Source organism: Branchiostoma floridae, chromosome 11 (genome assembly GCF_000003815.2).
Source record: "Branchiostoma floridae strain S238N-H82 chromosome 11, Bfl_VNyyK, whole genome shotgun sequence".
NCBI lineage: Eukaryota > Metazoa > Chordata > Leptocardii > Amphioxiformes > Branchiostomatidae > Branchiostoma > Branchiostoma floridae.
This window is the reverse complement of record NC_049989.1, coordinates 18511126-18538913: the sequence shown is the minus strand read 5'-3', so window position 1 is coordinate 18538913 and position 27788 is coordinate 18511126. Positions and strand designations below refer to the sequence as shown.

General features: G+C 40.5%; 2 protein-coding genes and 1 long non-coding RNA gene across 4 annotated transcripts in view; 1 reads left to right on the top strand and 2 right to left on the bottom strand.

Annotated features, from left to right (window-relative positions):
* Window positions 1–752: 752 nt before the first annotated feature.
* On the bottom strand, window positions 753–17977 carry LOC118426412 (MAM and LDL-receptor class A domain-containing protein 2-like). 2 transcript variants are annotated; one of them, XM_035835783.1, is made up of 21 exons: window positions 17846–17977; window positions 10372–10446; window positions 10034–10180; window positions 9511–9617; window positions 9158–9322; window positions 8831–8918; window positions 8216–8533; window positions 7910–8029; window positions 7322–7456; window positions 7099–7205; window positions 6762–6917; window positions 6061–6148; window positions 5150–5275; window positions 4614–4757; window positions 4316–4407; window positions 3875–4039; window positions 3515–3599; window positions 2818–2877; window positions 2017–2146; window positions 1459–1595; window positions 753–1241 (listed from the first exon to the last, which is right to left on the bottom strand). In XM_035835783.1, exons 1-21 carry the CDS (start codon window positions 17871–17873, stop codon window positions 1150–1152), a joined length of 2565 nt encoding a protein of 854 aa, XP_035691676.1. In that variant the 5' UTR covers window positions 17874–17977; the 3' UTR covers window positions 753–1149. The 2 variants fall into 2 exon arrangements, with proteins under 2 accessions (XP_035691676.1, XP_035691677.1); XM_035835784.1 differs by lacking the exon at window positions 2818–2877.
* Window positions 17978–20349: 2372 nt separating this feature from the next.
* Window positions 20350–21217, bottom strand: LOC118426415. Its single transcript, XR_004832391.1, has 3 exons — window positions 21083–21217; window positions 20829–20974; window positions 20350–20479 (listed from the first exon to the last, which is right to left on the bottom strand). It is a non-coding gene; the product is annotated as an uncharacterized LOC118426415 (long non-coding RNA).
* A 4609-nt stretch (window positions 21218–25826) lies between these two features.
* LOC118425311 (cartilage intermediate layer protein 2-like) overlaps window positions 25827–27788 on the top strand; it is an 8153-nt gene continuing 6191 nt past the window's right edge. Inside the window, exons 1-5 of the mRNA XM_035834118.1 lie at window positions 25827–25929; window positions 26171–26341; window positions 26571–26753; window positions 26868–27041; window positions 27252–27425. Coding sequence (XP_035690011.1) covers window positions 25827–25929; window positions 26171–26341; window positions 26571–26753; window positions 26868–27041; window positions 27252–27425 — 805 coding nt within the window. The remainder of the gene's footprint in view (window positions 25930–26170; window positions 26342–26570; window positions 26754–26867; window positions 27042–27251; window positions 27426–27788) is intronic.

Below are 27788 nucleotides of genomic sequence, written 5' to 3'. Positions count from 1 at the left end.
ACCCGTTTAGATATCTCACTAAAAGTAAGCAAACATAATCACCTTTTACCTGTAATCACTTCCCCTTTCTGCGATTATTGGCTTTGTCACTAACACCTTGGCATGTTTCATTTGTATGTTCACTGCCTGGACAGTGCAAGCTTTTCAATTAGCTGTGAAAGGAATGTTTTCTTTTACACGTCAGTTGTACATTGTACTGACATCTAACGAGATCCTCATTGTGTCTAATGTGTTTGGAAAATAAACCTTCCTTTCAACTAAGCTTAACAGAACTGCCGATAGACGGAACTGGAGGAAGCTTGCAGTCGCCTGCTCTGCTGATGATGTATCAGGATTCACAATTGCGCAAAATGGCATTCTTAAGTTATACCCGAATGATACATAGTTGACACAGCTGAACAACCTTTAATCATCGTTTGCTTGCATCTGCGTTGCACTGGTATGAAGTTCCAAATGGTAAACAACGATATGGGTAATAAAGCGCCTCGTAAAGACACAGACGATATTGCTTTCACTAAAAAAAATCAATTATGTCTGGATCGCCAATGGTAACATGGTTGCACAAACACTTGGACACTATACCGCAGTCCGGCAACATATCATTACAGTCACAGTTTGCTTGGTAACCCTGGATATATGAACGTATGCTTCATTCAGTGCAGACGGATGCTGTAAGCTTAGTTTGCCAAGGGTTAACTTTATGCAAGGGGAACTTGCTATGTTCCTTAAATATCAGTAAAAACATGAAAACACAACATGCAGCATAAAAGTTTATTTCTCGAAACAAAGAAAATACAAAGGTTTTTAGCTTAAATTTGACGATTGAAAATTACTATTTTTACAAAGTATCGACATCTGTATAATCAAATTACTGTAGATCTCTGATATATTACATTATGAAACCAGATAACGGGACTTTTGAGTAAGCACAAAACACAAGACAGCAAGGCTTTCTTACAAGCTATTGAAATGCTATGAAACAAGAGAATGTTTAATAAGAATACGGTTTACTTAAAAAGGGCTATGTTTGCTATAGCCTCAACTAATTTACGGTAGTTTGAACAGGGATGAAGAGTATTTTAATAAATGTTTTGAAATGGTCAAATGATCCCTTTGTCGTGACATTGATTTCATTTATTTGTTTGCAAATTAATGTACGTGGACATTCGTCAATGGTGTTTCCGGTCTGGAACCTGGTGTTGAAACCCGGTCACTTGTCATCATCCCCTTGGTTGGATATCCTGAAAAGAGTTAAAGCTTTACTAAGCTTCATCTCTTCTTCGTGTCATCACTACACTTTTAACATACAAAATGTGCACATATTGCATAGCAAAGTGCTGACTATAACTATCTATGAAAGGAAGAAAAATATCAAAATATTTATGCATGAACATTGTTTTATCTTTAGCCTATGAAAGATGCAAAATTCTTATTTCAAATTTAGAAGAATTCTCTCACTATCGGAGTAGGTTGTCTGTGCTTCAGAGTAAGGTGGGGGTGGGCTTGAGGGATGCATCTGCTGTTCCATCTCCATACTCTCCTGTGCGCTGTGTTGAGTCCTGGGATTCGACTGATTCTGGTAGATGATGGGTTCTCTGTTGAAAGTGAAAGCAGAAATAGCTTTATCGCTGTGATAAAACTAAGGGCAAACTAGCTTGCCTGTATGAAAAAAAAATCTGAAAGACGCTGCACATGCGGTCTTTATAATCTCATGTTACACATTCCTAACTGAAGCTAAATATTATTCCAGATTTCCAGATTATTATTTTTTAAATTCTAGCATTCGGTACATGCAAAGACGGAAACCTAGAATCTCTTTCTCTTTTATGTATCTTTTTTCATTTACTCGAAACAAATTTTACGGATTTATCAGCATCAAATCATGTAATCTTTCTCTTTGTTATATTTTTGTCTGGCCCTTACATATCCCCCTACGAGCATTATGGAACAAGCAAGCTGACTGGATTTTTTTGTGATCAAAAGAAAACAAACAAAAGATGTAAATTACACACTTACGCGTCATTAAGCCGCTTGTGCTTCCTTCTATATAGGTACACTCCAAGCCCTACCAGTATAAGCACCACGACGCTGGCACATACTACACCAGCAATCACAGGCACCAGCCAAGGCTTGTTCTGCCCTGTCCCTGCAATTAGTACAAAAAGAGAAATAGTTTTCTCCTAGATTAGATATTCTTCTTACTGTTTGTTGATCTTGTTGATATTGCTTCCCTATAGCAAATATTGGGATTGCATTAGTGGTTTATCAATGTTAGATTAGCTTGGACACAAATTTATACATTTACCTAGCAATGTCTTGCATTTGTCCACTTTATCAAGAGAAAATGCTTAAAAAGTGAGCTGATTGCTTAAAGGATCTTTGCAGGTTTACGTAATAGCAATGGTACAATTACAGGGCAATGAATTTTGTAGCGTTGAGTACAACATGGTTACAAAGACAGGTTTTTCACTCTCATCATGCCATTGGGTCTTTGAACTTGTAGTTTTCCACAATGTTTACTGAGAGAACCCACTACATGCATATACATAAGACCAACATAAGCTATACATCATATACGATATGGAATATCTCCTTTTGTCATAATATTACTCTAACCATTTTGTGACTGCCTAGCTGATGCTCCTCTAGACTAATATAATACAACGTGTTATAATAGCCACAAGGAAGGTGTACAGTCCAGGATGATAGAGCTATTCACTATGCTTATTGTAAACTATGCTGTAAAGACCCAATAGATGATGAGAGCAAAGACATGACTTTGTGACCCGCACTGCACGTGTTGTACTGAATGCTTACATTGAAGGGTCACAGTCGGCGCGGGGGATGTCTTGAGTGAGTCTGTACTGCTTTGCTCTTCTACACGAGAAAGATATAGACCCATATTGTGTAAAGATCTTGAAAGACTAATGCGTGCGTAGGAAATAAACTTTGCATTGGCGTTCATTTTGTACAGATTTAGTTTTTGACCATTTATATCTATGATCCTTTGATTTTTAGGTTAACAAATTTATCAATTCATCAAAACAGTAAGTAAAAAGCCTATCTATAAACAGTAATTAAAAAGTTTATTATAACAATTGGTTGCACTTCAGGGGCCGAGTTGTCATGTATCATGAAAGTCAGCAAAAGTCACCAGTTAAGAGCTGCTTAGACCGCCACCTGTTTGAGACAAAGCTTTTCCACTGTCTTTTGAGTAAGACATTTAAAGATGAACATATTGCTTCTTTAAAAATTCAAAGAAGAAGTGAGAGGGTAAAAGTTACAAGACGGGATAATTCAACAAATTTACCACCAGACATTGTGCCAGCAATGTTCTTAAACTTACATATATCACCGTAATTCATTTGTCATATACAAAGAGTTTCTGCCAACAATCAAAAAGTAGTTAATCGATAGTTCCAATGTATGAATTATTAATCCCAACACGCTGTAAATCTAGTTAGGTTTGTATGTACTGGAATTCAAATCTTAAAAGTACATGATTACTACATACCAGAGTAACAATCGTTTGTGAAGGACAAGTCGTCGATTGCAATATCCCCTTGTTCATGCCCCACAACTGTTGCCTCAATCAGCACCTAATACCAAAGAAAACAAAAGACATTACTTGGCTGACTAAACAAATAAGTGTATTGATCAAGGAATTAAATCTTAAGAGAAAGCATGAAAATTAGCAGCTAACAATCTCTGTTAGATATAAATGTTCCATACTAAATGCATTTTCTTATAGTAACAGTTTTGATTCTTGATTATGTAGACATACATTTGGGTTTCTTATATTGGCGATACAAGTACTACAAGACAGTTTCTAAATGTAATATATTTCCAAATATCATGCCATACAATCACAAACCTGATATTTGTTGGGTCCACCAACGTCGACAGAAGCGAAGAGCCACTGGAAGCCTTGATCACCCGTTGTTCTCCACAACTCTTGTACTCTGCCTGATGCCAGATCTCTTTTGGAGACAATCAGACTGCCAACTCCACTCCCAAACATGTGGTAGTATAGACGGAACTACGGGAAAACACGCAGCCGTTCTAAGTGAAATTCTACCGATTATTAGAAATAGTAAATCCTGTGATTCCTACTATTCTTGGACATCTTCGAAGCAGACTAATCTTAGCTGATAATGACAAAGTTTAGATTAATAAATCATTGTACGTATTAAATACAGTTTCCATATAACGTTAATGCTATAATCGCGTAGTTTTTTTAACTGCTTACAGTTTTCAGATAGTTTCAATACCCAGTAGAATAGGTCTCCCAATAAAACCCACAAGCTCCCTTTACCTTGCACGTGTCTGAGGCAGGTAAGTCATAGCTGACAAGCCGTGCTTTGTGGTTAATTTGATGTCCTGAAGAGTCGATGAAGACGTAATGTCCTGAAAAGATCGACGACGTTTCATTACTTTACGAAGGAATGCACCACCATGTTTTGCATTGTTTTGTGTCAGAAAAGTATATATTGCATATAGAGCTTAGAGATCAGTTCATGTCCAGAGCCCATTGACATAGAAATGTGGCCTGGAAAGGCTGTTTTTTAAGACAAGGAAAGATGCATTATTGTTATGTAACTAAACGAGAATACCTCTTGCATTTCCTTTGGTATGGTCCGTCTGTGGACCCGTGTAGGACGTGTCTGTCGATCCTTGACCGCGCTGAAAGTCAAAGTTGTCTTGGTCGCTCTGATTCCAGTTGCAGAGGTCTGTCTCGAAGTCACAGCGGCCAGGATCTAATGTAAACCCATACTTAAGTCACGCAAGCCACTGATTTATACCGACGCTATGTATTTCTTTTTTCTTTAACTCTACCTAAGAATCCTATATTCTACGCAATGACTTGTGTTACGTGGCGGACTGAGAATGTGGCACAACGCCCTGTAATACTAACATCATAGATTCTCTTGCTTTCTGTGGTTTTATCTTTATTTAGTGATCATCATTATACATTCAATTAACACCGCATCCTTAATTTGTAACAAAATGGACAGCCACGTCTCCTCTTTGATCTGCATAACCAATAGTGATTCTTTAGTTTTACCGATTACATTTAGATAAAGACTGTATGCAATCGGTGCAGTACTTGCTCACCCCTTAAATATATGGTCTGAACGACAGAACGTACCATAGTTGCAATCATCCTCGTCTGATCCATCGACGCAGTTGTGGTTGAAGTCACACAGATGTTCCTTGGACACACACTCCCCACTCGTGCAGGTAAATGTGGGCCCAGTCAGACTACATGCGCTGTCTGTTAAGATATCAAACATTGAAATCTATTAAACCCCCTTCCCACTAGAAGCTGCGCCCGCACTGCAATCGACATGATAGCTCGCTAAAGGAACCTATTTGATAAAGAGCAAACCTTTTTACGTTTTGTGTGTTTCGTTATAATGTTGCATCCGCCGCATGCCTTCCATCTACGCTCTACTATGAATTCTATACAGATAAACACTAGAAACGGGAGCCTCACCCCTATGACTAACAGTCTATGAAAACTCCTCTTGATAGGATAGCTAAAATGTCCAACACTTAAAGCCCATTTTGCTAATTCTTTAAACTTTAAACGTCCACAAACAGAGAACAACCTGAACTTTGACCTCCAGCCTGCAAAAATCAACCTGATCGCACCACTTGGGTCTTATTCCCTCAGTGGTATCCCTAGTCCATGTTTATTGGGCACAATCAGTCGGTATAAAGCTTTAACGTTCACATCCAACTCAGGCATAAGGGCACAAATTTTTCTAAGCAAAATAAGTTTCCATTCACCCTAATCGCCATCGAGCACACTACATGCACGCGCTAATAGAAATTTCTGCCTTCAGGGTCACTCAGATGCAATTCTGGTCGCTTTACTGTAGCTCAGTGATCACCGTCTGGTGGGAAAAGGACAGTAAGATCAATACTAATCGATACGGGGACCAATACTGACAATGACACTGTGACAGTCTGCCCTCCCTTTGCAAAAAGATGTTTGCCTTGACACATAGATAATTGAACGAAATGTTTGCTTGTACATGAATCCATGCAACATACCTTCAAACTGACAGCCAGTAGTTAGTGATATGTCGTCTAGGGCAATGTGGCCTAGATGCGATGTTCCAACTGTGCCTTCAAAGAGTACCTGTAGTTAGACAAACAATCAATTTGCCAGTAAGAAATGTGCAAGTCTGGAAGGAAAGGTTCGTCACGGATGCACCATGCCTAATAATAATACAGTCTTCACATCATTTTCTTACCTGTGTAGTCGTTTTGTGTATGACTGTTAGCCTCAACACAAATAATAACGTCATGCCCATATTATCATATACCAATCGCAAATCCATGGCCGTAGGCTAATGGCAAGGGTACAAACAGTAAATAAGGTAGAAAGTGTCAACTTTATTAAAGATATCTATCTCATGTTTCTACATTATTACTAGGGTGTTGATTCTTCTGTGGAGGCATTGGCTGATGAGGAGTTACATTTTTCATGATTAGTGGGTTTTGTGACTTCAGTAGAAATGTGTCCTCTAGCTGTTGAAACCTGGAGAATATTGTTTTAATTGTTTAAAAATGTTTCTTTCGTCCTCATAGTGAGGGCAGTTAATAACAAATAAATGTTGCACAATATTTGGGCAGTCTCTCCTGAACTGGCAGCTTTTTATAACGCCCTTTTAATCTCTAGTGGGTGATCACTAATTCTTATCTCACAGACATTGGGCCGCTTGTCAAACTATCAGTAGGATATTATCTACCTGGAATGGCACGTTAGACTGCAGTTCAACCGCCTCTCTTTCCCATGTCGCTGCCGGCAGACTTCCCTCCCAAAGCTGTGTCTTTCCGTTTATGTCGCTGATGTACAGTGTTAGTCTTCCAACGTCTCTTCCAGACATGTAGTGGTAGAATCGAATCTATAAAGAAAGAGACAATGTATCCTCATTTAGAGTTTGTTTCAAAGAAAAACAATCAAGGTCAATATAGTTTAATAAGAAATGAAATGGCCAAGAATGGCACCATAACAAGGTCGACTACAAAGTTTTTATATGGATAATGATACGTGATATGGTAATGAATTTATGAATTGGTACTCACGATGCAATTTCCATTATTTGTTGGCTTGAATGACTGTGGCAATATTAGCCTTGTTTTGTCGTCCTGTTGCCTGGGAAGTGCAGCATCCATATACAGCAAGAATCCATCTAAAATTGAGCAATAAAAAAGTATTATTTTTTTCTTCTGACCAATACATGGCAGCGAAATGTATCACTTTTCACCCAATATTTCTGGTATAAACTAACTTCGACTAAACTCGTACCTTGGTCTCCGTTGTGATCTTGAATGTTGATAGCCGTTTCACGCCCTCTCACACGGTTCCAATCAAAGTCGTCATTTTTGGGCTGGATCCAGTCGCAAAGGCCGTACTGAAAGTCACATCTCCCGGGAAACAGAGCTGTACAGATATAGTTGATTTTTGTATACTGAATAAAACTATCAATTATTAACACATGGAGTATATGATAATGAAGGACCTTTATGCCCCGGGGGGCTTGGTACAGGTCGCGAGTCGCATGACTTCACAAATATGCAACAAACATAAAGAGAAGTACAAACAACAATGAATGTTACAAAAGATTGTTATGCTAAGCTGAAAGATTTAACTTCTTCCCTGTTCTTTTTACATGAGTGGGCGTGGGAATAGTTACTTTATCTTGCGCAATGTTTGAGTACACCAGAAATACAAAGTTACTTCTACTACAGTAAACTGTATTGAATCTATCAGTGGCATTTAGATATTTAAGTTTTTCTTTGATATATAGTAAACAAAATTACTGTACATATACAGTACTAAGACTTTCCAGCTTATCATACGGAGTGTAGAATGGAATCATATACGTTCACTCACAACAAGAATCTTCGTCGCTGTTGTCTCGACAATTCGATGTGAAGTCACAGTCAAGGCCAGACGGAATGCAGTCCTCGTTGGCACAGGTAAACTCGTTGTACTGGCATTCCTTTCGATACCCTAGGCACAAGGAATAGACAACGTTACAGTCACCACAGCTACTTATTTCCTATCCGATGAAACACGTTACACCAGACAGACTTCCAAGCAGCTTTTTGGGCATTACTACACTTTTAGGACTTAAAGTATAAGCCATAAACAGCATTCTGACTGTTTCAAATATCTTACTAAATAAATAAAACTTACCACTGCATCTCACTACTACATCATCTGCGTGTGTGCAGCTGCCGGTATTTCCCCATCCGTTGTTGGTACAGTCTGTTAGAGAGTTTTCTGTTCCGGTACAGACGACGTTGCTCAGGGCGATGGGTGCGCTGCCGGTTCCCGGTAAAGCAGCTGTCGCTGGGTTGGCTTCCATGTAGCCAAGCTGACGGCACGCCGTTCTGGAAGAAGCTTGAGTCCATCCCGTCTCGCAGATAGTCCCCCAGCGGCTGTTGTGGAAGATTTCCAGTCTCCCCTCATAGAAGGAGTTCGACGCGTAAACCATTCGTAGGGATCCCTCCTCTGTCGGAAAAATTTGCTTATTAACGAGACTTACTTCTCGGTTGGTTGATCATTGCATCTATCCATCTATAGGTTGATCTTGAATAAGTAGGCACCTTTTCAAGGTAGATATAGATAGATCTAAGAGAAAGAGATAAAAGATGGAAGCCACATTGCTAATAATAATTTCTATGGATCTATGTACTTGGTGCGTAGTGCGGTTGTGTGTTTGCATGGGTGTGCATGATGTTTTGTGTGTGCGTTTTTCTTACATCAGCATTTTCTACTCATTGAAAAGAAGAAAAGCTGAGCACTTACCCTCTTTGAAACATCCTGGTGAAAATGTTATGTCATCGACGGCGATGTCACCATAGTTTCCGGTACCACGTAGACCTTCAATGATGACCTAAATAATAGATTTTAGAACCTTCAAAACGTGCGCATGGTGATATGGTTATGATATGGTTGGATGACCTAACACATACTCTATTGAATATTTTTTTCAACCACCATACAGATGTATTAACTATCATTATGTCATAGTGAATGAAATCATATTAGTGCGAAGATGTGGAAGCCTCCTGATCTTTTTTTCATTCTTGATTAACGGATCATCATGCGAAACAAAAGGCAAACGTGCGATACCTGAAACGGCTGCGGTCCTGTCAACACTGTCTCTCGTTGTTGCCACACATCATTGTAGTCCACAAAGTCGCTCCACAGAAGAGACTCACTATTGTCCGAATACTGCCGTTTGTAAACAGCAAGGAGACCAATAGTAGATCCGTCCATGTGATAATGGATCACCATCTACGTTTAATGAAAATAGAACAGGTTATCTTTATTTTGAGAAAACATTGAAGTTGCAACATAAAGATGTCTTCAAAAGTTGACAAAAACTACATACAGAATGTAGATTTATATCATTACATGAAAATGTCCTTGTCATATCACGACTTGGCTCCAAACATCTATGTTGTAGTATGACAGATACTTACTTTGCACTGTTCTGTTGCGGAAGGTGTGATTACAGGTCCTATCAGTCTTGCAACATCATCAAGCTGTCTTGGTGCTGATGTCTCTATGAACATGTAATGTCCGGTATCTGAGAAAAAGAAATTTGTTAATGTAGCGGATTTTGAGAGTGTTTGATAAATGAATGGATGATATAGACGTTCCGTATGTCTTGCATCGTGCATCATCTTCCTAGTATGAAATGATGGGTCACACAAAATATCAAAATTTTGGTCGCACATAGTTCAACGGTCACTCAGCGATAGCCGTCTGGTGCAAATGGTCTTAAGTACCTCCTTTCCACTGAACAACAATCGCGCCGTGACTTGCTTTATCAATTTGATATATCATGCTCAATGTAAGGTATGAATAAGAAAACTACAACAAAACACATAAAGTGTACAAAGATTCGGTTTTCATATATGGAATTCATTAGGCACGTTAGGTAGTTGGACAGTCGCAGCGAGGTTACAGTCAGAAAAAAAATATCGATATACATTTACTCACCATTTCCATATGTATGATCTGTCTGTGGACCCGTTCGAAATCCTGACGGTCCGCTCTGACGTGTCCAGTCAAAGTCGTCATCACGCATCTGAGCCCAGAAACATGGCTTCTCATCCTCAAAGTCACAAGGGAGGGGGTGTTCAATTGCTGGAAAACAACACACAGTGTATATAGAAATCGCTGTTTATTACACTTGCATCGCAGACGTATAACTCCACAATGAACTGGGCAATGTTGAAAACAAGGTTTTGGCATTGGTAAGATAAGTACAGGCATTTTCCTATTACCATAATGATTATTTTGGGAATTCCTTCTAGAAAAATCTAGACTATACTCACATTGTCCTCCCGTAAATTGAAGAAGTTGAATGAAGATCACAAGCTGCTGGAAGCTTCCTGGTGGAGACATCATGACTGAAAACAATCAAGTTTATTGCAAAATGGTTAAATAACTGTATATATGACTAAAACCGTGTCCTTAGATTGGAACCTAACATGGCTTTAACTAGAAAAAAATCCCGACGGGTAAAATTATTCGTCCAGCTTGATTACACAGCGTCCAATTCGTAAAATACTTCACACATTGATAGTGCGCTCAAACAGCTGCCCCAATTTCCCTGGGCTGCCATGTTATCGACGTATGAAAATGTATACTAAAAAACTAGCAAAGGTTTTTCCAGTAAAATGTCTAGATGAAAGTGATTTGATGAATTCACAAGGAAACAAAGCAAAGAAACAGTTCCGTTCATGATCTGTTGTTATAGACATAGGTTGAGTCAGTCTGAGTGACAAGGCTTTATACAGGCAAGTGTTTACTTGCCTAAGGTCACACCACCTATAGCAGCATATTTGATATCAGATAAACGCACATGCAAACACTCAGCGGCAAGCTGTTAGAGCACCCTTTATTCAAGGATAGTTTTTATCCAAATCAACAACTGTTGCCATCTATATATGCTCGATCAGTTTGTCTTGCCGTTAATAAAAATCATGTGTAATAATGTTTCATCTCAATAACATTCATGTCGTCATCGTCACCTTTGGTATTGTGTATATACTGTACAGTTGTACGTTATAAAACACATTTATCAGTAGGGGCAATTTGTGTAAAGTATTCTCTACATGCACAGCATAAACATTAGTTAATTAGTCTCATCTTAACACTCCTACTCTTGCAATGGAAAATAACATGCAGAGTATCATTGGCATCTTATGAATATGTTCATGCATATCCAAGAATATTAATATCTTAGATTAGCTATAGAACTGAGCAAATTCGTTGAAGTTCGGGAAATTCTGTACTCGATTAATATTCAAACATGATAGGTAATATTCAGCATCTATCGGAATGTCATTTGCTGCATCTACTTAAAGAAAATTAAATGAACTAGTATATTGTAAGGCGTAAATACAGAGAACAATATCATGAAAATTCTTGTACCTTGAAGCCAGATATTCCTAAAATTTTATAATCACAGGCCGTATGAATGTCGAGAAAGAGTGTAATCGAACCACGATACGTACACTCCCACCTAAAGGTGGGGTCACACCTGCGTATATTTTCAAGTGCGCATGATTTCCGCATGAAATTTTGTCAATACGCGGCCGCACGCCCAACATTTGGAATTTTTTTGGAATAAATCAAATTGTACGTCGAGCCCATCTGGCGTTTGAATTACGACTTCAGCGTTTCCATTTCGCATGAGGTGCGTATAATTGCATCTTAAATGCGCAACAGAATTTTTCGTACTGCGAATAGATGCGTATGGGGTACGTATGTTGGGCGTATTCCGGACGCACACAACGTCTACCGACCGCATGCCTGACGCACCTGGTGCTAACTGCATTCCAAACGCATGTGTCAGAGGAGCAGTTTCTGTTACATATACTTTTGTTTGCGAGCATTGCCAATAGAGTATTTTTGTTAGAAGAACACTTTGTACTACGTATGCTTTTGTTTACAGGCAGTGCAAGTAGAACATTGACAAGTAAACAGTGAAGATATTTTTTTATTTGCGAAGCAGTGAAGCAGCGACACTGTACTTTTACAGTAATGTGGGCCATCATTTACCTTAAAAAATTATGTGCACTGTTAAGATTGTGTTTGTTTTCACTTTGTCCTTAATGATTTCCCCTATCATCTTAGTATTTCAACTACTATAAAAATCACACTCATACACACCACAAAACGTATTCAAGATCTTTATCAACAATTATGAAACCTTACGCCCTCTTTCAAAGTTGTGATATGGCTCTATATTGCACCTTTATATCATGTGGTTCTACACACAAAAAAGTACTATTATCAGCAAATAAAGTCAAATAGCTGTTACACAAAATGGCACGTGTGTCACACAAATTGACCCAGTGCTTCAGCAGGTTCTTCTACATCTTCCCATCCCTGGAGGCTCTGTTGGGACCAGTTACATTCATGGTGTCCTGCAAGTTGTGACCATCTCTGCATCCCCCGGTGCGTCGATCACGCTATCAGTACGCGTAGTAAGCGCAACCCGATCGCAGAACGCACGGTACTAAATCGTCATCTATGTGTGCATTCGTTATACAGTCGCTCATGGTGCGTTGTGTCTGCGCTGCAAGAACGCTATGTACTCGCAATACCGCGATATTCGCGTATTAATGCGTATAAAGCGCAAACATGTAGCGTCTTCATAGCGCAACCGACCGACATGGGACCACTGTATTGCGCATCCATAACGTTTTGGCCACCAAACTGCGTACGAATGATAGTTTTGTGCATGTCCAAAACTATCAGGCGAACTGGGCGTATATTTTCGTTTGCCTGCGTACGTGAAACTATCTAAAAACGATTCAGATGCGTTTGAGGTGCGACTTGTGCGTGCGGCCGCGTATTGAAGAAATTAGTCAAAATGTCGAAAAATGTCAAAACGGAACTCATGCGGCTAGAAAATATTCGCAGGTGTAAACCCACCTTAACTTCTTTCAGAAAATCCCGTCAACGTGCCCAGGTGTCCTAAACACCGGGTGCGATTTGGTAGAAAATTGTTAAAGAATATAGATGAGACTCTTTACTATAAAGGATACCCCCGTCACGACGTTGGTGTAAAATGATATGCGTGCTACAAATAAAACGCCCGGCATTTTGGACGACAATCGCGATCAACATAAAAATCATGCCCTACAAAGTGATACTTCCCCCACAAAGCTAATACCCCCTTCCCACTAGGACGGCGCTCTCTCTGTGACCTCAAATTGGGAAGAGCGCGGTCAGAGCGCGGTTGGATCGCCAAGGTCACCAAGGGAGCGCGCAGAGAGCGCGGTGGGAGCGCCATGGTCGCCATGGTCGCCATCACCTCCGCGACTGTTTTGAACCTGCTCAAAACAGTCGCCGTGAGAGCGCCGTGGACGGCGATCCAAGGATGAGCGCAGAGAGAGCGCCAAGAGAGCGCGCAGCGAGCGCCGTGAGCGCCAACAGAGCGCACAGCGAGCGCGGCGAGCGCAATAGGACTCAACAGTGGTTTATGATACCAATTTAGCTAGGAAGGCGCTCTCACCGCGCTCTCTCTGCGCTCTCAACTGTGGTTTGTGAAGAAGTATACTTGACACAGACAGAACCCGGAGAAATATCCAAAATGTACAGATGATATATAATAAAACAAACTGAGATGGAATAACCAAGGTTTGACAAAACAAAGGTTTATCATTTTCCACCTTATTTTGAATTTCAACATGATGACATTAGGTTTTCTTGTTCTCCATCTGTACATTTAGACTATTTTCAATAAATCGAAGCGTTTCAGTGTTGTATGATTTACACTAATAACGTGGCACGATAACGAAATAGTATGCTGAACAAGCTACATGACAGATTTAAGAAAAACACAGCAAGACAAACGTGTATATTTCAGGCTGAGTGACTGTACAGTGACCAAAATTGGGATTTGTTTACAGCCTTGATTTTATACTTTGAATGTTATGTAAGACGTAAAAGGATGACTTCAAAGATACCAAAATACACTATATGTCAAGAGATTAGTTTTTTGTCTCCGAAATTCGTTGAGTATTCTTTTGAACCTTTGCTACCTCATAAAAAGATGCTGACATTAAGTTTTTCGTCTCGGTGAGAGCGCGCTGGGGTCGCCGGAGAGATTCCACTAGAGCAGCTTTTCTGGCGTCGCGGCGCTCTCACCGCGCTCTGGCCAATTTTCCATCGCAGAGAGAGCGCGATGAGAGCGCCGTCAAGTGGAAAGGGGGCCTTAGCCAGTGCTAGACCAACTGTCTTCCAAGAAGGGTTGTTTAAATCTTTCTATGTATTGATAACATTAACATCACGGCACCGCGCCGTGACGCTACCAGGTGTTTAGTGAAAACGAGTAGCCAAGTTATGGGTGACATTATCGACAAGTTCAGTCCCAGTGGAGGAATATCTACCAGACAAAATCAACCCAGGTTTAGCCGTGTTTGACCTAAGGAATTGAAGTTTAAATTCTAAAAGCAGCTCTACAAATTCTAAAAGCTTTACTACAAGTTAATGACACGTTGCAAGTATATATAGGGGGCTGAAACAGATTTAGGAACGCGTAGGATGTACACTTAACACACAAGAGCAGCAAACTAGATAGGTGTATCCTGCAGATAAGGTTAAAGTCGCAAATAACACTTTAAAAATACTAATCATTTATGAAATTAGGTTCCACTTTGCTTTCTATACCTGAGTGAAAGTGCATGCAACGTTTTAACCACCTATTCATAATAAACTGACTAGAAACCAAGAATACCATACTCTGTCTTTGTAAGTGACATCATAACCAAGAACAAAGTTTGTACATATGTGTCTGTTCCACTGACTGTTTAGCGACGTTGATGAAACCAAAAACTCTCGCTTATACTTCAAATCAATTTCATTTCTAGGGAAGTGTATGCAGTCTTTCAAATGCTACCTTTATGTCACGGCTGATATTCCAGTTTTACGGTCATAAGTCATAAAATCTTGTCGCTCACTGGTTATTCATTAAGAAGGGGCCTCACTATTGTTACTGTTTCTACTTAGCCATAATGGTTTAGGTATAGGTCCATTAAGATGGACGCAGGATCATTCAAAGTCTCTAGAAAGACATAAACAATTAAAAATCGCCCATATACCTTTGAACCACTGAACATAGAATTCCACCAATTTCTGAAAACATGGTTTATAAATAACAGTCTGAAGCCATTAATGCATATAAAAATTGAAGCTTAGCTAGATATTCCTGGAAATATATATATAAAAGTAGCATCAAATGGTATCTAAGACACAAAAGATTAATTTTAGCCAATGTCCATCTAAAAAAATATTATTGCAGTAAATCGACTTACTCACAGCTTTGTAGTTAGACCTAAAAGACATGTGCCGTCACGTTATAGCTATTCCCAACTAGACTAAGGGCTGAATTAACCTTCCAAAATACGTACGTATAAAAAGCAGTCCCGAAAAATGTGACAGCGTCATCGATATAAAAGCAGAACAACAGCGCAGGACCCTAACGACCTCTCAATAGACCTGCTTTAGGATGTTGTGCATTGTTCTGTTTACACAACGGCAGCCTAAGAAAATATGCTTACATGAAACATAAGCTGCTTTGGCATATCTGGTAGCCATATAGCAATACGTTGCACTATCACTATGGCTAGTCTCTCTTCGGAGTAGATGAAGCTCTCTGTAGTCGGAGTAATATTTCGTACCCGGTAGGGGTTTTAAACAGAAGAAGTTTAATCGGCCAGGCAAAACTCCCACCGCATGCGTAAAACTACTAAATGTGCTAAAAATACCCGGGCGGAAGAATACTTCCCCTTCCCCCATGAAAGCCTCGCCGATCCACGTTAGAATGTATACTGAGGTATACTACCGTCTACTCGTTGTTTTCCGAGAAAATCGGGCTTTTTTTTAAATTTACTCGTACAATACCTCACAATTCACAATGACCGGCTTCTGTAAGACTAAAATTGAGAACTTTGACGAAAGCGCGCTGGTGAAAACAAATAGGTCCGCCAGATAATGTCTGCTTGTTTGCTTCTTTCCTTCGGTTTATTTTTCTCATTTTTGGAGTGTCTGGCGTAAACAATGTAAGAATTAGTCGGAAAACTCATCGTGTTATTGTATAGAGCACATTTTACACCGTGACTAGAAATGGATTTTTGCGTGTATGTATCTGTGTACACAAAAAACATCCAATTCATCTATCATTACACACTTTCCTACACAGAAATTACTTTTCAAAAGTCTTCCAATAAGCCTATATCGTCAAGCGAAACATGTTCACTGTACCCCTTGCTGAATATTATTTGTTCAATGACAGTAATTCGAAGTAATTCATTAAGGTGGAAAAACGTTCACTTTGATTTCTTACCATAGTGATATCGTCATGCGGCCAGAGTGGTTATTGTTAGTCGAATCTAACAGAACATTCGCCGATTAAAGAAAAGATCTAAGAATTTCTATTCATGAAATAACATCTGAAAATATAGCTTAAATTCGTCACCTGTCAATAGAGAAGACAAACTTTAATAATAACTTGCGAAAAGCAAGATGTTGCGGTATACCTCAGCAATTCATTTCGATTACATTACATGTGGAGTATGAATAACTTGAGCGAAACGCATAGAATTCATCGAAAAGGACAGATAAGGGTGGAAAAGGGAACTGCTTCGAAGCAGGTTTATCACTACGAGTTTATTATTCCCTTACTCGTTAATGAATCAGATATGACCGCTTTATCCTACGAGTATTTTTTCATAAAGACTGGTGTAAATCTTGTCTGTAGTAAATTAGATAGAGCCTCAGTTTCACCTGACAATCTACACGGCTGCGACCAGTGAACGACCTGAAATTTATCAGAATTCTCAGGGAGCGCTCAAGGATAGCCAACATTGCTTCGATTTCTCAGGGTGATTAATGAACGACCGCTCAATGGTCGGCGCTAGAACGACCTTAGGGGATCAGGGCGCCGCTGAGTCCAAGTCTCCTAGTGATTACCGTCAAGTAGAAAGGGGGTCCGATGTAAACAACTTCAACGCGGGGACGCGCGGGGACCAACAATCCATCCTTGGCTGTTGTTGCCGGACAACAACATTGACTGTTATCGTACGTGTATGCTTGTTCAATAGGTCTTATCGCCCACGTCACCAATTGTGTAATTAATCGTCAATGCGTCTCGCTTGGTTCTTTTGCCTTTGTTAAACATTTACAAACCACACTGCTTATGTACTTTGCGACTGCGACTTGTTTGGCGATCAATCATTATCCTCTTTGTATATCTCAAAACCCAGAGACATATGCTTCCTTTAAGACGCCCATAGTTCTCCCAGCGTACAAACCGTACCCTTTCCTATTGTAACTAAAAACATAACGTATTGGACTCCATGGCAGCATATCGACGTCAATCCAACTAATCATCCACGGTTGCTGTTGACTCACAGGTGATTCTATGCTTTGTTGTTTTACCTGCAAACTGCGATCGAGTCAACATGAAAACTCGTATACCGGGTAAATCTAGTCGTATGCAAAAAAAATCAAGGCAAGCTGTTCTGATATTTTCTTCCAAGAGCTTGTTGTGTTATATACACGCGTGTATCGTAAAAGCTTGCCTTAGGGTGTGGTTTCTGGTACTGTTTCAAAGTAGTATAGGTTATTAAGGGAACAACTTCTAAAGAACTATATCAATTAATGGACAGTTTGTAAGGTTTTTAGGTGGTCGATTCGCGTCCAAGCCGCCAGATTGCAACAATCATGTCGACTTGTACAGCGTGACCACTTGTAACGTGACCGACGTATGTTAAACAAATCTACATGTCTTACCTGTCTGAAGCTGTCGTCTGTAACACATACAAGGTCGATCTTACGAAGTTCTCTGCACGTGTCTCTTGAGGTAGTTGCAAAATGTACGTAGTCTTGACTGCGCCAAAATAAAGGTCCGCTTTTCAAAGGGTTCAAATGTACACAGTTGACTTTGTACCTTAGTGATCCAACACGGCGGTCTTTGTTTGCTTTATTCAGCCTGTTGCCTTGGCGAGGTGGTAAAGTGGTGAGGTAATGTAAACATCGGGATGTTTGTTCCAAGCCTTACGCCGCGCACTAAAATTAGATATATTTTTCATGGAGTTTTGAGGCAGACACTTCATCTTGTAATAGCTTCATCTTGTAACTGTGCTTCTGAGAACGGGAATGCATGCCGTAACGACAACCGTTAATTTATTGAATGATACGAGGATTTTGAATAACGTAATGCTCATACGTGTACACTACTTTGCCTCTCATGTTTTTTTTTAATTTGCAAAAACAATACGAAAACTTCATCAAAAAAACTTCATTGCAAAAACAATACGAAAACATTAATAACAGCATGCTCGCTTTATTTCTAGGAGGAAATGACCATGCTTTCCTGAATATTTTTTTCTTAATCAATGAAACGTACATTTTTGTCCTCCAAAATGCCCGAAGTTCTTTTGTCCTCCAAAATGCCCGAGGATCGCACGACTTATGTGACCACGCCCTTGGGAAACAATTTTCCTTCGCAGCACAGTGGTTCTCCATTCTTCACAGAGATATCAGCAACATTCTATAATCAACAGCAATTTTACTTTATTTCATATTTTGTTCTGCTCTTATTCTATTACTCTCTCTAATATAATTTCGAAAGAGGTACATGTATGCAATTAACTCCAAAAGCAGGTGTTTTATTTTTTCCAAAAAAAAAATTTCCTTGTGATTGTATGTTGAATTCCCTTTAATAAAGAGAATATTTGTAACATACATTTTTGCCCGATTACCCATTTCCACTTGGCAGCGCTCTCACCTCGCCCTCTCTGCGACCTTGAATTGGCCAGAGCGCCACGGGATCGCCAAGCAAGCAAGCGGCGAGCGCAGGTGACGGCGACCAAATACAGAGCGCAGAGAGAAATAGGTCTCAAAATTTTATATGACACTACGGCGCTCTCACCTTGCTCTCTTTGCACTTGCTACTGTGGTCCATGCTAATTCTTGAAGTATACTGTTGTGAATTTTGTTGTCAAATCATGAACCATTTCCTATTTAGAATTATGGGTATTGCATGCACACACTGAACAACTACACATACAATGCTTTTATTCAAAATTTCGAATCAGAGGAGATCTTAAGATTATGTATAAAAAACACTGACGAGGCAGAACTCAGAGAGGTGTTCAAAATATATACATGGTTCGCAATGGAGCAAACAGATTTATTTCTATCGCAAACAGGTACATAACAATCCGCTGCAAAGTATACTTCATCTTCTACTGAGTTTGGGGTACAAAGTTGACAGATTCTTTTCTAAATATCGACAAAATGTTCTGTTTACTTGCTTAGTCGCCTCTTTGGGGATTTTATATTTAACAGTCATATCATTTGACGCAGTATGGTCGGCAACAACAGTTAACTAGTTTTTCTAGTTGTATACGCTACTGGGCACACCGCAGCTACTACAGTTCGGAAAAGAATGTTGTTGTTTTTTCAGAAGACGCTACTTATGTCGAACCTCGAAACAGGGTGCTGCATATTCTTCTTCAAATTAATGAATCTCCTAAATTCTACATATGGCTCCTCACAGGTGGACCAGTCGTTACGCTGTGCGCTGACGTTGGTTCCATTATTAACCCGTTTAATTCGCGACATATTCATTGTTTGTGTACCGGCCTACCGGACGCAAGTGCTCGCAGGAGACCTCACCGGATGGCGAAGTGTGCGCCACTAATTACCCCAGGCCTGTATTTTGTGTTGGCTTCTATGGGACTTTCCATATGAAAATAAATTTCCTATCTCAGTGGCGGTTTACTACAATTAGCTCGCAATTCTGAGCCAATCTTTTTGTTCTTCAGACTTTGTTTGGAGGGATCTGTGAACGTATACAATCAGTAGCGCAAACTCATCAAATCTAATGTACCTTTCGACGTGCCTCTAAAACGTTTCAACTCAGTCAGACTTATTACAATGAAAACGAAATTCACACAACGTACAATGCTACGAATTGGCATATTTATGAACACACTTTTGAACACAAATTTGATTTTGTATCCAAAGGGGACCATTTAAAGTGAAAAATATTTCCTATCCTAGTTCAGGACAAGGTACAGCAAGACGGTCGTCAGTAGGACAGCGGGAACCGAAGCTGAAGATCGATGGCCTGCACAGCGGGCGTCTGTAACAACAAAATTATACATCAATATCCCATAGAAAATGTTCAACATTATAATGTTAGTATTTGACTTTAAGACACATTTAAATTCAACAACAACCACAAATGGTACACCTATACGTCTTCTATTATATTTACCAACCTCGAGTCATTGACAGAGCCATTTCGATGTTTTGTGAATCCGAGGATGCCTCTCGTTGCTCATCTTTACAGAGCCATCTGGGATTCCTGGCCAGAGAGACGAAAGCATCGCCAGTGTCTGGATCAACTACGTACACCTGTACGCCAAGATTTATCAATTAAAGCTACGGTTAGCGCTTATCGATATACTTCAAATATCACAATAGATGCTAATGACTGTAACAGCCACACCAATAGATACTGTTAAAGATGAAGGATCGTGGAATATCCTCGGAGATTAAATTTTTCAAAAGAGAATAAAGGAAGAAAGTGTAATGTTCAATGTGGTTCAAATCCCGACTTAAACTGCCATGCAATGTTTTACTGTGAAGGGATGATTGTGAAAAGCAAGAATATCAAATCAATGCCAACATTTCCCATTTTACATTAATTACCCCCTGAATGTATTCAAAATACCCAATAACAATAACAATAACAATTACTTACAAAGCACTGATGGATACTCTTGTCGCTTCCTCCTGTGTCGGGGTTGTTGTCTCTGGCCAAGAGGAGTTTTTTATTGGTTCTATCTTCAGTCCAGTTCGCTATATACTCAAACTGCCTCCCCAACTCCGGCTGCAGGACTCCAAGGTCTGTTTGAAACATGAAAGAGAAAAAACTTATTATTGAATTCATTAATGAACGAACGTGAAGTATAACTGACATGAATTTAAGATATGGAAACTAAATCGTGTACATACTTGAGCAGTTTTGAGGGTAGAGACCAAATGCCGAAGACCCGTTGAGACATCCATTGTATGAAGACACAGGGTTGAAGCAAACCTCTCCGTTTACTGAGTACGTAGCTGTTCCTTGACCGAATACTGGAAATGCGACCGGCACGGGAGACTTTGCTGAGGAACAAACGTATTGACCGTAAATGCAGTCAACTGGGTTACACATGCGTTGGCCAGGAGGGAAAGTTGCTTTAGATAGCAATTAGGCAATTAGCAATCTGAGAAGTGTGTGAAATCTTTAATATCTGACATCAAATTCCTGCCCCAACCCCCAAACACACACACACACACAAAATGCAGCATCGGGTAGCATAAGGAAGAAAACATATTTCGTTTCAGGCAAACTTGACACTTACCGACAAAGCCGAGGGTAGACGACACCGGAAGCCCACCAGATGTGCAACTCAGTGTAGGGTCACTTCCCAAGTCTCTCACTATATGTAATAAAACACCAAAGAATTCAATATAACGATCTTGTTCCACTTACTTTGAAACCATGTCGTCATCATGTCGCAAATGTAACGAAACTGGTATGTACATAAGCTTAACCTTTTGTGCAACAAATTATATATTGCTACTTTACTTTGATAAAAACGGAACCTATCAAATACGCTATGAGGACTAAGCGCATGATAATGTGGCTTTGAAGTTGGACCGAGGTATTATGATTTCTACTGCTGAGCACAATTCTGACGATTAAATGATGAATACTCCCTTATTCTGTGTATATCTTAGTTATAGAGCTTAGTCTGTGTCAAAAGGAACTAACATCGTACCTAGCTTGATGTAGTAGAAGTTTGCTGCATCAACATCAACAATTTCTGCACACCTGTACCTGGAAGATAATAAGTGGGTTTGTTTGATAATTTCCGTTGATATAGTTATTCTTAATTTTGTACTAGAAGACTATCCTACGTAGAACTATGCAGTATACGTACTAACACATCGAGCTATAAAATTTCAACAAAGGTGTCGCAACATCCGCCATGCTTCCTCAAATCAAAGTCTTATCTGAAGTCCATAGACTTTCCTTGTAATTAGTTGACCTATCTTTTACTGGTTTAAAAGATTAATGCCTTACATCCCGAATCTCTGCAACTAAAGTTCGACAAATTGCTTGTCGGATTTGATAGATTAATATCGTTTGTCAAGGCTTTGTGTGTTTCACTGTCTTTTCACTTGATGAATCCTTTTAAATTTTACATGATATTGTAATTATGACATCAAACGTTCAAACTAATAAGTCCATTTTAGTTCACAGCAGGATCGCAACTTCTAGCAGTCTAGCAGAATGTTTTACGACATTTTTATAAGCCTCCATTCCACTAGAAGTGCGATGGCGCTGCGAACTCGCTGATACCTGAACTGGATTTTTGCAGCACTCGATTCATATTTATTAAGACCGAAAAGACAACAAAACATGCAAAGCGTAAAAAAAATTCTCCTACGTTTTTTTTTTGGGGGGGGGGGAATTGTTTTAAATCTGCGACGTCGCCTCTCCTGTAGGGGATGCATGTAGATCATGCATGCAAAGACAGATGTAGATTTTCACGTAGATTATTTTTTCAACAAAAAAAACGCCTACCCGGTATTAGTAGGCTGTCCAACAGCGTCTACGACTTGTTTAAGCAGGTAGAGGTCTGCCTTCGTTTCCTCGCAAACAAGATACATGGTTAAGCCAGAGGTGGAAACGGTGATATTCGCACCCTCAACAGTGGCATCGGCCATACCTATGGCTCCGCTCGGGTGCGAGTAACAGAGCCAGTCGCCTTCCAAGTTGCTTGGGAAGACACATGTGCCTATAGATATTAGTACATGTCAGTATATCACAACCACTCCAACGACAGCTTATTCCAGGCCGTATCATCAATTACCTGTATCTATTACGTTTTAACTATCTTGTTTTTCTATTGCTATTTTACTCTGGTTACTCAAGTATTAGTTAAGCTTAGCGGTGTTTACTGATTTCCTTTATCACACACCACACCAAAGAACTCACCGGAAGATGCACATAGGGGAGAAAGAAATAACAACAAGCCCCATCCTAAAATATGAACCCTTTTAGCAATCATTCTGAGACCAAAGTTCTCTGTGTTTTCCGTTTCACCCTGAGCGCCTTATGCAAACTTAGGGCAGCATGCCTGGATGTTTGAAAGGACGCCGGGGTACGCACAAAAGTAATCGCCTTATTTCTTACCACTCTATCATTGGCTGCAGCGCACAGCAAAGTGTTTCGTGCTTTGTGAATAATACAATGTACATACTTACTCCATTTGCCTCAGAAGGATACTTTTCCATTTACCTGTTGATTCTTTTTGATATACCTGAAAAAAAGATAATAAATGCTATCATATGCTATATTTTACTGGCCACACAACAAGCATGTACTGACATGTAACGCTTTTAATAACCTCCAGGAAGTATAACTACGGAACAGATAAAGCTGAATCATATCTTCAAAATCTTTACCATGCGGTGTAGTGACGTTCCAAGCTGGTAACCGCAATATAAAGCTTCATTCCGTTGGGCCGTTGCCTGACAACCGCAACAACATCCTTCCCACGACCTTGCCCCGCGCCCGCTGCTTGCACGTAACACATGTAGGCGGTTGTTTGGGAACAGTCTGACCACTTTGACTTTTAGGCCACTCCTATCTTTTGTGACGACTATGTCACTCGTCCATTTTACTCGTACATAGCTTACTCCTCGGAGTATCCCTTCACCCCATATACAGTTATTTTGCTTCAGGATTATTCCCTGGAAGAGATGGTCGCTTGACACAAGGGTGTGCCGCCTCCATTTGAAACCCCAAATAAACTGGGGTGTGCTATCTACCAGTAAAAAATCACGACTATAGCATGTTCAGAACTCGAGATATCAAACCCGGAAATCCCGCTGTAGTACCATAACAACACGATAGGTGCCCCAAAATCTAATCGTTTCAAGGTCTCATCAAGACCTACCGTACCAAGTATCAAGGCAATCTATCTAGGTATTCTGGAGTTATGCTGGTCAACTACATACAAACATACGTTCGTTCGTTCGTTCGTCCCATAGCCTTTTAATCAGACGTAGGCTGATCAATTAGCCGTAGGGGCAGCACAACAACATGTTATGCTGTATCAATAGGCATTTTAGTCCCCTGGCGGCGCCTATCTCCTCTCCGGGGCATGGTGAATGATGTAAATCACCATATACTCATTTTCACCTGAGTAAAGTGGGGACAGTCGTGTAAAGTGCCTTTCCCAAGGGCACAAGATCGGTGGCGCGACAGCGGGATTCGAACCCGCAACCTCTCGGTGCAGATCCGGACATGCTGCCACTGCGCCACGCGGTCCCACAACCATTACCTACCTACCTACCTAGTCCCTTGACCTCCAGGTCGTTGGGGGGACAAGGTAGACATGAAGATCGAGATTAACCATTACCGCGTCAAATAACGACCCAAATAACAACAGGGGAATCTAAGTGAGTTGTTAGCTAAGCTATTTGCTTAAACTTTCAAATGGGGTACACAGTTGGCTTCAATATTAATCCGGCTTCTGTTGTTCTCCAGTGTGTGTTGTTACATGTACGTGCCATGTCAGTTGTGTGGAGGTCTGGGATGTCAGCACACGTCCAGGAAATAGTCAACAGGGTAGACTCGGGAGCTATATTAGATTTAAAAACCCGCCTATGGTCGGGAACCCGCGGCTGTGTGTGACAGGAGCTTATCTTTGCAGCTAGTTGTCGTAAATTAGTTCGGCAATATAAAAGTATCAAGGTTAGATCATTCCTAATACATAACTAACGTAATGGTGTTGGGACATAAATGGTATAAAATCCTGTAGAAGCAACCATTAAATGGCACATCATAGACACGAGGATATATCTCTTTACCTCAAAGTTTTTGTTTACCAGTAATCCATAAATGTTTAGTATGTGCGTCCATATCTTGTTGACATTTGATTGTACCTCTATGTCCTGTCAGGGTCACATATGACTGACAAACAATTTACCACCAGCAATAAAGAATATTTAAATCCTGAAATAGGTTTCGCCAGCGTAAAACAAACTTGAAAACTGCTGACTTCCTTTCCGTAAGATAATCAGTTACTTAGCCATTGGTAACATGCCAATAACAGCGGTTTCGTTTCTCACTGGTTAATTATATTAAACTATAGAATCGTTTGAAGTTGATAACACACGACATAAACGGATGTAAATTATCTGTAGATTCTGTCAAAAACAGGATCCTGCAAAGCGGTATATCTTTACCATGCATGTGAAGTTTGGCATCTGTTGACGATGTATAGTTCATAAATACCAGGACGCAGACTACAATCCCAGAGATCCAAGACAACGAAGATGTGGAGAGTTGTTTTTGCTGGAGTGGCGCTCCTTATGGGAGCGAGCGGTAAGCTCTTTAAAATAATTAAAGCATGAGGCCATATATAGATCGTATCCTTTGGTATTACTTAAAAGATTAACCATATGGTACATTTTGATCTACATTTTTCACTGTTTTGATGCTTTCTCTTTAGCCCAGACCGCAGGATGGTGGACGCAGTGGTTTGACATCAGCGACAACGTCAGCGGATATGACTCCGAACTCCTGGACGACATCCGACGTTTCTACCCTACAGCAGTTTGTGAGAAGCCAAGTGACATCCAGGTGCAGACTGTCGATGGCGTCGCCCTGGCTGACACCGGGCAGGCCATCCGACAGATGGGCCCGTTGATTGGATTTGAGTGCTATGATACAGATCAGGCCGGGTACCCATTCCATACTCCCTGCTATGACTATGAAGTCCGGTTCTTCTGCCTACCAGGTTAGACATATCCTCAAATTTGGTGTGAATGTACCAACTACTTTGAAGTCTGACGCTTTATCTAAATTCTCTTCAACTGATCATGACATTCAATCAAGGAAGCATGATGCAACATGGTAACGCTCAACTAATTGGTAGAAATCAAGGTAGGTAGTCTAAAGTTTCTTCCATAATTTCGACCAGTCACTGGAGTTTAAGGGTCTAGGGATTTCCATTGACTGTTGCAATTGCTAATCTTTAGTTGACGGAGGCTGGTCGAATTGGTCCCCGTGGTCCACATGTGACGTCACTTGTGGCGGGGGGACTCAGTATAGAGACCGGACGTGCGACAACCCTGTACCCGAAAATGGCGGCACCAGCTGTGTTGGAGACAGTCGAGAATTCAGGTCCTGTGCTGATATTCCATGCGCAGGTAGATAACTCGCTTTCTATGTTGAAATGCATAATGTAGGACCTACCGTTATGGATTTGGATTCCGTTGTATCCGTAGATCACTTGTGTCAATATTTCTCCATTGAGGAACTAAAAGTATCCGATGTAATCTAAACCCAGCATTCTGATTGCTTTTTTCTCAACTGACAGACTTTATCAGGACCCGTTTCACACTTCTAGTTGATGCCATATTCTTTTTGCACATTCAGGACCAATAATAAACGGCGGCTGGTCTGCTTGGGGCCCGTGGTCGGGATGTAGCGTGACATGTGGAACCGGGACGGAGACTCGGGACCGAACCTGCAATAACCCAGCTCCAGCCAACGGCGGGGCGAACTGTGTTGGAGCAGCTCAGGAGACAAGGACATGTGACACGGGGGTGTCCTGTCCAGGTACATCGTTTCGATTGTGTGCAACTTAAGTTCAGCTGAAACTGATGGCCTTCTCTTAAATACATAAAGTCAGAATTCAGCACCTGTTCACTGAACCACGCTTGCTTTCTGTAGTTGATGGCGGCTGGTCCACTTGGGGCCCGTGGTCCGGATGTAGCGTAACGTGTGGAACCGGGACGGAGACTCGTGACAGAACCTGCACCAACCCAGCACCGGCTAACGGTGGGGCACAATGTGTTGGACATGGGCGGGAGACAAGGACCTGTTATACTGGAATCAGCTGTCCAGGTAATTTTATCCCACATTGCTGCAAGATAGCCATGATTTAACTAAAGAGAAACATTCATATAGCAAACCTTTACCGTCACACTGAATATATACTCAGATTTTGTTGATACTCTTTCTCTACCCATCTAGTCATACTCCTCTGATCCTTTTCTGGCAAGACTTCGATGACACAACACAGTACCTGCACGCTTGCTTTCTTGTTTTCTGTAGTTGATGGTGGCTGGTCTGCTTGGAGCTTTTGGTCTACCTGCAGCGTGACGTGTGGAACTGGTACGGAGACCCGGGACAGAACCTGTACCAACCCGGCACCAGCTAACGGCGGGGCACAATGTGTTGGAGCAGCTCAGGAGACAAGGCCCTGTGACACGGGGGTGTCCTGTGCAGGTAGATCTATTGGATTGTGTGCATCATTAATACGTTAGACATACAGGTGAACAATATTCAAATACAATTCAATCTCTACAACTGGATATTATTTTTTTTAAAAATGCGATTACTTCCGGACCTTACTTATGTTAGTGTCAAACATTTAAGTGACATTTGCATACGGTCCTAAGACTTGTTTTTTATCTAGCTGTACAAGTATTGAATTTTTCTGCCAGTTAATTCTAGGGACACTGGAGAAGAGTGATGGATGTCAATCGAAACTTCCTTACTGCAGAAATCAAGCGAATTTTAATCTAACTTTCTAAGCCGCTTCATGCAAGACTTCAACAAGTTAATACAGCATGCATAGTTATGTACATT

Bases quoted from the DNA above. Each gene is read 5' to 3' on its own strand.
- LOC118426412 (XM_035835783.1), bottom strand. From the start codon at position 17,873: ATGTGTTACAGACGACAGCTTCAGACAG. The intron at 6,149-6,761 runs GTAGATAATATC...GTCTAACTACAG, and splicing joins AGTCTAACGTGCCATTCCAG to GTACTCTTTGAAGGCACAGT. The intron at 2,878-3,514 runs GTATGTAGTAAT...TTTCTCGTGTAG, and splicing joins CACAAACGATTGTTACTCTG to AAGAGCAAAGCAGTACAGAC.